Source organism: Gymnogyps californianus, chromosome 1 (assembly GCF_018139145.2).
Source record: "Gymnogyps californianus isolate 813 chromosome 1, ASM1813914v2, whole genome shotgun sequence".
NCBI lineage: Eukaryota > Metazoa > Chordata > Aves > Accipitriformes > Cathartidae > Gymnogyps > Gymnogyps californianus.
In genome coordinates, this window is record NC_059471.1 from 20,115,462 (window position 1) to 20,128,764 (window position 13,303).

The 13,303-nt window shown below is 40.1% G+C and overlaps 1 protein-coding gene across 1 annotated transcript in view; it reads right to left on the reverse strand.

The window, feature by feature from the left end:
- The window catches only part of MICU2 (mitochondrial calcium uptake 2), a 149,346-nt gene extending 138,366 nt beyond the window's left edge, over positions 1-10,980 (reverse strand). The window contains exon 1 of the mRNA XM_050914970.1: positions 10,786-10,980. Within this exon, the coding sequence (XP_050770927.1) occupies positions 10,786-10,980 (195 nt within the window). The remainder of the gene's footprint in view (positions 1-10,785) is intronic.
- Between the last annotated feature and the right edge of the window lie 2,323 nt (positions 10,981-13,303).

The window sequence follows — 13,303 nt, forward strand, 5'->3', positions numbered from 1 at the left end:
GACCACTGTCACTTTGCATTTAAACAATTTAAGGTTATAAAGGTAAAAAGCAGTATCTTAGTCTCCACGCCAAGTATCATTTTGATTTTGCATTTCCTTAAAAACCACCAAATCACCAGACAAGTCCACAGTTGCTTCAAAAACAAACCTAGAGAGAACTGGTACAGAAGCTGTACTGCAGCCCCAAACCAATTCTTCTGTTAGTTATGGCATTAAGCTCTGGTGTCTTCTAATTTTCAAAGTTTTAGAAAAGGAGAAGCAGACCATCAAATAACATGGTCAATACGTAACCATTAAGACTTTTGTACTGCAAAAGTAAAGTTCATTTTGGCAGCTGAATTTCATATTGAGAGAATATAATACAATGACCAAGTCTGTTTCACCATGCTGAGCAATATGACAGCACAGAACTTTCCGCTTTCTCCTTGGCAAGATTTCACATTGGCATATGCACGCAGTGAAGTTCAAAGCCCCGTCTGATTTGGCAGCATGCAGCCCTCTGCCTCTTACAGGGCCACCAGAAGGAGCCTTTGATGGAGCTTCAGGCAGAATCCATCCTTTAAATTCTGGGCATAGCTGACAATTTAGATTAGAAACTTCCAAAATAAATCCCGTAACTTCATTATTAACACAGTATTATATTTATTTTTTATTACTGTATTCAAACAGTCTGTATTTTAAGTATATTTTATACATATGCATACTATTATATCCTTACTAATATATATAAAGTATAAATTTACATTACAAATATATACGTATATAGCTTTATATGTAGTTCAATGTATTTTATTTTAATATTGCATTATAATTTGTTAATAGATTAACGTAATATGGCAGTATCTCCAATAACAGGCATTATCAAAGAAAATGCCTACTTTTAAAAAAAATAAAGATTAAGAAAAAAAATGATTTCTGGAAACAATGATTTCCTTCATTTCATGTAAATTTTTCATCTATGCCAGGGTTAGTCTCTGCAGTTTTTGGAGGCAGGTGAAGGAGTTTCTCTGCTGATTCGGCAAAGGAGTAGGGAAGGTATCAGAGCTGATAAGATAATATTTATTAGCTACATCTGCTATAACTGCTTTTTATAGGCTCCATCAGTGCAAGACAGTCACTCTTGAAATTTCTCCTACCCTGAAAGGGACACAAACCTTGAGGAACTACTTTAAATGCTGTTTGGGGTTTAAACCTGACAAGACTCCCTTCTCTTGTCTTTCAGTTCATAGTGCAATAAAAACCTTCATGAGTAGCAGTAAGGAGATACAGCCTACTACATGTATTCTGAATGAACATTTCACACAGTTTTATCTGTCATTTATCTTTGATGATTATTTTAGCTAGTGTCTTTCTGGAATATTATTCAAACAAAATTAAGCTTAGGTATGTTAAGTAACCATAGTGAAAAGAAAATTAGACATTACAATGTACCAAAATTTAGTGACCTAAAAGTACCCAATGCAGAAAATCAGGAGATGGAATAAATAGACGTAATGCTATTGTTACAGCTATCAGCAGTGAAATCTATATAAGTTTCTCCACAGCACAAATTAAACTAGATTCTGAGTTATTTCTTCTTTTTCTGGCTACCTTATGTTTCCAAGACGTTGACCCGCTTGTTAGGAATCGCCATATTCAGCCAGCCACAATCTTTACACAAAGGTCTGCAAGGGAGTGTAATACAGAGCTCTCATGCTAACCCAGCAAACACATTTGAGAAACAGTACAAAACAGCAGCAACAGGAGAATAGATGCTATTGCTTCTACACAACAGATCATTTCTTACAAAAAAAGGCTAATTATCACTATGTTCAAAGTTTTTAGAAAAAAAAACCCAACAGAGATTCCATCTAAGAAAGCAGATAAAAAAGAAACATTATATCTGTTTTGAAACCATCTAGAGTATTTACTGTAGGAAAAGTCACGTATACCCAGTAAATAAATGTCAGTTTCTTCTTTGGGATCTTTGTTAAAAATCAGAATATTATTTTGTGCAATTCTTTCTATTCAAAAGAGTATTTTTTTTTATTTTCAGGCAAGCTGTTTTCTAATCTGTTTATGTTTGTCCACTAACATAAACAGCCAAAGACTCTCAAACACTAACCTTTCATTACATTGCAATTAAAACAGTAGCTAAAAACACAACAAAACCATGCAGCTTAACACACCCCATCTGTCCACATGTCTCAAAGTGCCTAGAAAGAACATTAGTTAGATTTTCTTTAATCACTGAAGTCATATAGCAAGAGTGAATTCAAGTAAAAGGTGACAGATCAGATGAAAGATAGTTAAATTTTAACCTTGACCCCTAAGATTACATTTGACATCATGTTGTTTTAGTATCAATGAAGACACCTGCACAAAGAATCTCCTTGCACACAAAGGGAATAAATGTAAATATTTTCAAAGCCAAAAACTTCAGGATATAAATATCTCACATTCAAAAAGCTGAAAAGGATACTGTATATTTAAAGTTGAGAAACAAATGCACATCCGTAAGTAATATTTAAGTCTATAATTAATTATAACATCATGGTCCTACAGATTCCATACTCTCTATACCACATTCTATTTTAGGCACACAACATGACAATGTCTGTATGTCACTAATGCCGAGAATGATGTTTGTGACATATTTAATACCTCAGTTATTGATTTAGACTGCTTGATGGATACCTGATCCATACAGTATTTCCACAACACAGTGAAATACAGAATTAAACAAGAGGTAGCTAAGGTTACCCTGGTTGGCTGCACAAAAGGAACAGTTTCAGAAAGACCGAAGTATATTTCAGGAAAAGAAAAAAGATTAGGGTAGGTTGAGCTGGCAATCTAATTCCAAAGAGCTCTTCTTGCAGGGGAGAGTCATATTTATTGATGCTTAAAAACTGGAGGAATGTTGTTTTAAAATGCATTTTTTGAACACATACTATTTTCATAATATTTTGGGACTATTAACTGAAACTCATTCATTCTAGATGAATTAGGAGGCAACAATGTTATCAAGGCATTTAAACGCACAGAACCAAACCAATTATGTTGTAGTATTTCAGTTTACTTCTAGATGCACGGTAAAGAAAAAACTTAATAGGTATATATTCACACAATATACTAGAGTTAGAAGGCATATGCATGAATTGTGTTAAACTGTCTGTTATGTAGCCATAGATTATCAATATCTCAGTCATGTCATAAAAAATTGACTACCCATTTCCTGTTCAAAACCAGGCAATATTCAGTGTGTTTACCTCCAAAGTTGACTGCCTTGTCATGACCTAAGACAACATTTTTTGGTAATATATATCGAGACAGTAAATATAGTAGTAAAGATACAGCAGAAAGTAAACCATGAAGTTGGCAGAGGGATGCTACCACATGCCGACAAGAGCACTGCCTGCAGGTCACTGCACCTCAATAACGAGCTTCTCCAGTGCTGGGCACTGCTGTAAAGAAACATCACAGGTTCAAAGCACCTTGAATCAAACTGGGCCACCCCGAAGGCTGCCAGTTTTGCAAATTCTTCAGTGGGAAGAAGACTTAAAGGCACCATCTTGCAGATGATTCAAGGACCCAACCTGAAGATGCAGTAAGGAATCCTCTAACACCTTTCCAACTGTGCTACAACCAGAACAGAAACGTAAGGCTGCGCAGGGGACCACCACCTGGCTTTGTGCTCTGCGTCCCAATCCACTCCATACAGCGTAATACATTCTGTCACACCGAGAGAACAACGGTCAGCACCAAAATGAGATGAAAAAAAATGGAAGGACAAGGTTTTAAGGAAGTGACAAGATAAAGCAGGGAAGAGATTTTTAAAAAAACAAACAAAAAATATAATCCTTACTTAAAGGCGCTCTAACCCACAAGAACAACGGTAATTTTAATGATTTTTACATGGCCTTGTTTTACTATGTAGATTTTAAGCATTAATGATGTGACCATGTGGTCAGGTTTGCACCAGCTGAATTCAAATATGAAGCTTCTATGAGGCCTGCAAGCTATTGCTGAGTAGCATGTTTGATGTGGATTAAAAACACTTGCATTAAGTTTCAAAAGCCTGTTAAAGCATTATGCTGCAGACTTTTAGTTTATACATCCTTAATTTTACTTTGTGAGCATCCTAGTAATCTATTACATGTGCTGCTACATTTGCATTCTCAATTAATTTCTAATAGAATAAAGACTCAGATAAACACTTTAAAATACTACTTAGGACACAAAACCTATTCTAGGATTTTTGATCCAACAAAAGCGGGCAATTTTTTTCTTTTTGTGATGGAGTAAGCATAAGAATCTTCCTGTATATTTCTCAGATTAGACTGTACTTATTATTTCTGGTTTTATTTTAGAATGACATTCCTCCCTCCAGGCGATTCCATACATCATTACAAATCCTTATGCAATTTTATCCCAGGTTCTATATTTAGCAAGACACCTCATCTTAATAGCAATGTTCTTCCCTCAGCATGAACCAGGCTTTGAAAACAGATTGCAAAGAAACCCCCACAAAAAATCCCATTCTAACAAGATTCGCCAATGTCTCACAATTTAAAGTACTTACACATAACTTATAGATTAAACAATGGTTCCTACAAAGAAATTTTTTTTTCTATTTGGTGACCGAATTCAAATGCCACATATATACTTTTTATCTGCCAAGACCAAAAATCCTTCACATGCAGTTGTTATGCACAGCTTAGCTTCCTAAATTACATCATCTATTACAAAAAAATATTCAGAAATATATTGAGTGAGAAAGTGTGGGCTAAAAGTAATGTAAGCATAACTTAAGTCACAAAGTGGTCCTGGATACAAAGGATATGTAAAAAACCATCAAAATCCTAGAGCCATGCACTTCTTCCTTCCACTGCTCTGAAGAAATTACTTCAAATGATTTAAACAAAATGCTGCTTTTGACATGCACGCAACTGATTATATTTGTTTTGGAAGCATATGTATTTTACACACGTTTATGCCAGAAGTTACCAATCAAGTAAAAATACACTAATCGGGTAACATGCTTATAGTAGACATTATTTTGCAAATTGTCTATTGATTTGGGTTAGAAATGTTACCTGAGTGAAAACCATGCACAATGTATCAGAACTTTTCTAAAACAACTATATCTCAGCACTCATCTCTTTGGAGACACAGTACACATCTCAAATTGTCACCAAGAAACAAAGATAGGACTTCAGAACTTTTTAAACCATTTTTATCAGCTTCCAAGTCTGGGAGTCCAGAGACTTCTACTAAACCCCTGATAAACTTAAGAGTTATATTTAATTTAAGCACTCTCCCTAGATTATCCTATGAACTGCGGCACTGAGTTTTCCATAACCCTAGGATTTGTAAAGAGGTCCTCCAGTATATTATTTTGCCTTTTCCATAGTGGCAGAACCAAGGGGGTCTTCCCTGAACAGCTGGTGTTTGGGGAATCCTCTACAGTATTCTAGTTTCTTTAAACAGTGTAAGGCAATAGTTCCAAAATAGATTTTTGTGGTGGTTACACGTGTAGCCCTGGAAAACTAATCTAACCTCTAGCTTTAATCATTAGAAGTATTTAACTCCCAGTTGCTTGGAATAACAGTCTTCATATCATTGTGACACACAAAGTCACCATTACCACGTGTGGCGCTCTCTGCTTCTCTTAAGAATCATTAACATTGGAAAATGGTGAAACATTCAGTGCAGTTTAAAGTGAAATAAAAAATGTAACGCAGTCCAAGAGAGGACTGTTTCAATAAACGCATTTTAAATAAAATGAGAATTTCAGAAATATCAGACACTAAAAAAAAAAATAAAAATGGCACAAATGGTTTCTTAACCATTGTTATAAGCATTATCTTAGTATTTTCAGTATGATCAAATACAATGTATGTATTTGTTTAAGACCTCCAGGACAGGAACTGATTTGCTTCTTAACTGGAAGAATTGTAGCACATTGCTGATGCAACACAAGCAGTAGTAGAAAAGGTAAGATAAAGAGAACCAATTAGACTACAATCACGTAACAGAAAGTATTAACATGAACAGACAAAAACCCCGCTGTTACTAAGTTGTGTTTTCATCTTTACCTCAATAAGTACTATCAAATATTTAAGTACCAACTAATGCTCCCACAACCCTAGAAAAAGAATGTTGAAACAAACTCACGTTTATCAGCAAACAGACAAGACTTTGCACACGTATAACTTCATGTATGTGCTAGTAACAACTCCAGTCAGTCTCATTTGGAAAACAGTGACTTAGACTCAGCACAAAATGTGACACTCTGCAGGGATGGCAACTTTTCAAGGGTGAATCAAATTATATTCTTCTTTCTGAAGCTAGTGACTAAACATGTCCATAAAAAACTCTGCAGGGGCAGCAGATGCTGCCTCTGGCAGCCTGCTGCTTCTCAGAGTTTTCTTATCATTTGCAGTTTGTGCGCGTATGAGATCGATGCTACAGACCCTCGGCAAGTTCCAAATTTAGTTGGAGTACGGAGGCAGGAGTCATTGCGTCTCACAAAATGCTACACCCTCCTAATGTGTGTCATTCCAAATTCACTTGCACGCTCTTTGGCAATCAGGTACTTGATTCTTGACCCTGATAAAGGTAACCTAACTGACTGCAAAGCTGACTCGTGATAAACAGCATACTTTAACCAAAGAATTCCAACAGCTTTAGGCCATATAATGCCACATTAGTATTGCAAACTGCAAGTTCTGAGACAATAAAGACACAGTAGACAATCCTGCAAGTCTGATTAAGGTTACAAATCATATACCATTATGTCATTTGAATTACACTACTAAAGAAGAAAAGCAGCCTGTATAGTATCACTGCAGAGTGTAGTGCAGTGTGTACATTTTTGACCTGGCTGTGTTCGTTAGGATAACAGAAGAAACACTTCTAGTGAAATTCAACATAAATCCCCTTTCTAAGCTACACTGGTAGAACAAAAGCTCTTACCCCTCCCTCCCCCTTCTTTTTTCCCCTCTTTATACAAGCTGACTAGCTCATTTCATTTAAAAAAATTGATCTAGTTTTTCCCAGCACAGGCCTTATCTGGTCTAGGATATTGTCAATGTAGTTTCACTGGTAAATAACAAATGCAGATAGAATTAAAACCCAGTATCTTTAAAAAATTAAAAAAGAGATTATGTTAATTTTGCTCTAAAAATCTTTGTACAGTAGAGATTTACAATCAGCACTAAGGACTTCTTCCAATATTAGTTGTACACTTCTAAACAGTAGGTCAATAAATGAAGATAGAGAATGAAAATAACTTCATAAATCACTTACTGAAGCTCTAAAGAGACAGTTAGTATGAAAGATTACATCTGAGGTAATATTACATTAAATATAGAAAGTTTTATTATTAATATGCTAGTCAGTTAATGTAAGCTGTCAGAAAAGACAAGTGGCAGTGAAAATGCTGATAAAGAACTGGACCAAAAAAAGTTTAAAAGAAAACCCCCAAACTGAAAATTTATTGCCAGAATAAACAACAATTATATTAGAACACAGTAACCAAACATAAGCCACTACAAAATAAAACAGACACTATCCATACAACTCACAAAAGGAGAACAGATTAACTGACCCTCCAGGACCTTTGATTCTGCAAAGACTTGTAGACAGGCTGGATTTCATTCACTCTGAGCAGAAGTCAGAGGTGCCAACAACCAATATGAGCAGGATTAAACCCACTGCAGCAGCATGCAAGGACTGGAATTAAATAAAGATTTAAGAAACTAGGTGCCAAAGGTATCGGTCTTTGATTTTAAAATAATGAAAAGCTTTAGAAGAAAAAAAGAATAAATACCGAATTTATAGAACTTTAGCTTCGATGTGTTGCTTGCCAGCTTCAACAGTAAATTGTATCTCTGAAGTTGTCTAGAACAAGGTATAGCTGAAAAATTTCTGACTAGTTTGATAGAGACTAGTTTTATTGAGACTAAAGGAAAATCTAAATAGAGTTATCAACTTCAACTACTTAAACTAAACAAACGGCAAGTATTTACAATGAAGACTTTGATTCTGCAACAAAGCTATTAATGGTTGTTATATCTTGCTTAGGACAAGAATGAGAATTTCCTCAGTGGCTCAGATTATGCTTACACCAGAGTCCCACATATACAAAATTGGTCTTAACGACAGGACTTTTTAAACATAATGCAATGCTGCTGAAAAACATAACTAAACATTAAATCCTATCCTGTTGGCTCTTTACAGCATGGAGATAACATTGTCACTTTGTCAGCTTCACTTTGTCAAGTATTTTAAATAATTACCACCCATTTTGCAGCATTCTTATGATTCAACAGTAAAGACTGTATTACCAAGGAAAACTGGGAAGCACTGTAGCATAATCTCACTGCATTCTCAAGAGTAAATGCTAGGCCTGGTTGATGAGAAAGAAGTATAAACATTTTCACTACATATTCCTTTATTACTACAATGATAATGAAAATTATGCTGTTTAATTTCAAATACTTGCCTTAACCTATAATATTTCACATACCTATGCTGCAAACATTTCCACTACATAACATACTGCAACATGAACAAACAGTTCAGAATTGTTTGCCAGCACAATCTCAAGCAAGGCCGCTTAAAATCAGTTATAATGAAAAGGAATAATAATAGAAAGTAAAGTTATCCACTGTTAGAATGTGAAAAGCATCTCCATTTAACAGGATTGCACAAGCTCTGAACTGAAAAAAGATTGCTTCAAAACACAAAATAAAGGTCATATACTTGTTTCAACACTGTTTTGCTTTTGAGTATTTCCTATTTCTGTCAGTAAGAAGCCACAAGTAGCATCTAAACTGCTTAAAAGACTCGCAGCATGCTCCTTTGGCTCTATCACTCTGTTCCTCATAGCTTTTACAATCCAGTTGCACTTTCAGTTTATTGGCCTTAGTGTTATGCTCTGCATGGCCAGTTCTTAGGTAGTTTTAAAAAGCTCAATACATTAATTGCAGCAACATGGAGTGCAAGACATATGGAGAACTTTTGCCTGTAACTACGATAGCATCTCCAACAGTTGTTTTACTGGAAAACTGAATAGTTTAAATTGAATAAACTACTTAACATGTGCAGAGTCCAGCAATTTACTGTCTCAAAAAATGAATCAATTAAATAAGCTGTAGACTTCTGGAGTTCCCCCAGAGAATTAAGAAGTGTACTTGTAGGACTGTCCATGCATTACATGGAAGCTGCTCCATGAACACATCAGCACTAGAACCAGATTGCTTCACTCAACACCCTTTAAAAGTGATTACTTCCTGCATTTAACACTTTTTATACATACCTACATACGCGTCTACTTACACAAGAGTTCCATACATATATGAAATTGGTCTCAACGACAGGACTTTTTAAACATAACACAATGCTGCTCAAAAATGTCACATAACTAAACGTAGAATCATATTCTGTTGGCTCTTTACAACAAGGCGATACATTTCCACGATTTCTAGTGGAATAACAGATGCCTTTCTCACTAGGAGCTGTATACAGAAAACCAAAGTTTTAACATGTGCTGTCCAAGGAATCAGGACTAATAGTTAATCTATTTAAAAACATGGTTATTTAAAGAAACTGGAGTTTCCTGAGAAGATGCAGATTAGAAATTCTCCACAATTAAGATTGCAATATAAAAAAAAAACTTTAAAAAATAATTCTTTTTCTTGACTCAAGAATAAAGGTTGCTATTTATCTGCCTGCAGTTCAGCCTGTTCAATACCTGTTAAGAAACAAGACATTGACGCATACAAACTGTTGAATACTTCCAAAATTTCCTAGATATAAGCAGATGAAGGGTACTGCAAGCATACACTGACCTCTTCCCCCCACCCTACCTAAACCCTCTGGCCCAAAAAACATTTAGGTCTTCCAGTCCTGAAATACCTAACCAACTCTAATTGACAGTAACTTCTTCTCTGAAGGAAGAATAGCAAAAAGTTCGCTGCCTCCATGAAAAGAATAAAGTTGGGACGCACAACTGTATTTTGGAACTTGCGAAGATTATTTTGTATACATTGACTATCTGTCCTTGAACATAACCTTCTGAGTGCATGCTGATGCTCCAAAGCAAACTACATTTTAACATCCATAGCACACGTTTTGAACATACTAAGAGGAAATCATCCTGTTATGTGTGACACATTTCAGACAAAGTATGAGATATAAAGGCACTATTTTCACGAAATATTCTTTTCTAAGGGGGGAAAAAAGGCGCGCAACTGTCTAACAGGACCTGACGTGTAGACCAGGCATCGTGGAAGGAAGACAAGCTCTGAAAATTACCAGCAAAACGAGGAGCTCAGTACAGGCTGTGTGCTTGTGCAAACCACGCAGGTTCATCAGGTTGCTTGACCAGGGCTGTCAAGTGAACAGGGGAAACACTCGGTGCTAAGGCAACCCCTTGCCTTCTCTCCACTGAAGAAAATGGCAAAGTTCCCGTCAACGAGGTGAGGCAGCATTAGTTTAAGCGACACACTGCTGATCCCGGCCGCTGCCAAGGGGGCCGGGGCCGCGCACTACCTGCTGGACGACCTGAGCGATGAGGGCTCCCGCAGCCGGGTCCTGCCTTACGGCGTTGAGGCAGACGAGCTCTGACCACCAGGGACCCCGGCCCGCCCGCAGGCCGCTCCTCCGCGGCCGCCCCCGGGACTCGCAGCCCCGCGCCCGCCCCCGGCGCCAGGCCCCGGCTCCCCGCCACGGCCCGCCCGGACCTGCCCGCCGGCGGGAGGCGAGGCTGCCGGAGCGGGGATGCTGCTGTCGCCTTACCTGAGCCAGGACCGTCGGGAACACGCCCGGCCGCCCGCTGTAACACGCCGCCAGGGAGCCTCCCCCGACCAGGGCGGCGGCGGCGACCCTCCAGCTGGTCGGGCGTCGCTGGCTCCGAGGGGGCCGCAGCCCGGCGAGCCGCCCTCTCAGAGGAGCGCGGGCGCCCACCGCCAGCACCGCTCTCCACGCCGCCATCTTCCCGGAAGCCGCCGTGGCCCCGCAGACATCGAACCGGCCCCTCCGCCGCCGCAGGCCGCGGGGCGCCGCGGGGCGCATGCGCAGCGCCGGGCCCGAGGCCGCGGGGCCGCTCGCTGCCGGCCCGGCGGGGTGGGGGCCGCTCTGTCCCGCCGGGATTGTGCTGTCCCCTGCGAGAGCGCAGCGCGCTGGCCCCGCTCCGCGAGCGGGAGGGAAGCTACCCGCAAAGCCGGAGGGGACGGAGCTGGCAGAGAGGTAACGCAGGCAGAGGTGCGCAGGGTCTCACAGCAGTGACCGGCGCCGCAGGGCCGCCTTCCCGTCTTGGAAACGCGCCCGGCTCCCAGCCCGTTCACCCTGGGCCGGGTAGTCCCCTCAGGGGTGAGGGGAGGCGGCAAGATCCCTGCTTCAAGCGTTTCGCTGAAAACAGCTGAAATGGAGGGGCCTGTCGGCGGGCAGAGGCCCTGCGCGGCCGGCCCGGGCCCCTGGGGGCTGTAGCTGCCCCTGGCCCTCCCCTGAGAAGGGGAGAGCGCCTGGCCGGGGCCGGGCTCGCCCGGCGGGTTCCTGGTGGAGAGGGGAGGCGGTGGCAGGCGTCAGGCGTTTTGTTTGTGTCAGGGAAGGGAGCACCGAAGGCCTTGCCTGTGCGGTAGGGAGTGAAAAGTGGTGACGTTTGTAACGGTCCTCCGGTCCCGAGGTGCCCCTTGCCACCTCTGTGTGTCTGTCACACGGCTCAGCTTCACGTTATTCACTGCTGTGACTCTTCTTCCAGAGCTTTAAGCTACTGCTGAGTACATGAAGAGCAATGGGTCATGAACTGGGTTTGAAACCCCGCGGGAAGCCCAGTGTACAGAGCGAGGCAGGTTCGGTGAGCTTGCACTAGCAGGGCTGACCTGGTGCCATGTGCTGTGCAGTCAGGGTTTTCTAAGTGTTGGAGATGTCACATATGGATGCGTTGCTCTGCGTATGTTCCAGACGAGAAACAAAAAAAGCATGAATAAGTTTAGAACATCCTTTTCAAGGGCAGAGTAGAGTTTCTCATGAAATACAGATGACAAGATATTGTTTACAGAAACTGTCATGGCAGAGGTGATAACTGAAAAGCATTATAGATTGACTTGACTAGTGGTAATCACTTGTGTCAAAGACAACTATTCACTGTGAAAGCTTCAAAGTGCTTTTTTGTCCACTACCATAGTTTTAACAAAGCTCTCTGGGCCTTAATTAGATTGAGTTAGTTGATCACGTTCAAACATTGGGCCATCTGGGAATTAATGATACGGTCACATGAAGTAAAGCAGAGAGGAAGCTGAATGTCATTTGTAGGTTGGCAGTGCCAGTATCCATGTTTTCAGAGTAGTTCACCTAGTGGCTCCGTGTGAATGTAGGAAAAGACTGGGGAGAGAACTGCTGTAGGCAATTTCCCATTACTTTGGTCTTTGGTTAAAGGCCTTCAGAAAGTACTCAGTCCATTTTAGCAAACTGTATCTTTCACCTCTTTCTGACGTGACAGCCAGTACTGTGTTGTTAACCTTACAAATGCTGTGGTACGGGCTCTGAAACGTGGAAATGCCTTTTTGCCCTCTATCCACTGACAAACAGTAATCATCCGTCAGTGCCACTAAAGTAATTTTAGTTTACTCTCCTTCCCTGACCTGAATTTGGAGTCATGAATTCAGTTTCATAGACGGTAATTTCAGTCATCTAACTAATGGCATCTCAGAATTTATCCAGTCTCCCATTCGCATGTCTTGTTCACTGAGTGTCATTCTGTGAAGTGTTTGGGACATCTTCAGGAATGTGCCACCTGAGTCCTTAGCAGAATACAAACCCTTCAAAAACACCTTCTCTGGGGAACACAAATGACTGCTGATTGCAAAATCACCCAAGAGTGCAACATGCAAGGTGAATGGTTTCCATCTCCACAGACTAATGTACACTGCAAAATCTTTTTCCTATCCCCAGAGACGTAGAAAGTAACTCATACAGGAAAATCCTTTCTAATCCCCAGATACTTTAAAACATAGCAGCAAAATCCCTCTATTGTCGTACACACACACTGCAAAATCCCACTTCTGCTGTAGAGATGTAAAACTTGCAGCAAATTCCTGTCCCCTATTTCTACTTCCCTCTAAACAGACAAAGTATTTTCCATCCCAGTCTTGTAGTTTGACACAGAATATTTGCACAAGCACGTTAAGAGGACTTCACTTTCTGTGTCAGCCAATAACAAGCACTTCATGAATGCTGGCAACATCCCAGAAACATTGTAAAGGATGGCTGAGAGATTTGAATTCTGAATGCCAGATCCCTTGATGTTGAACACACA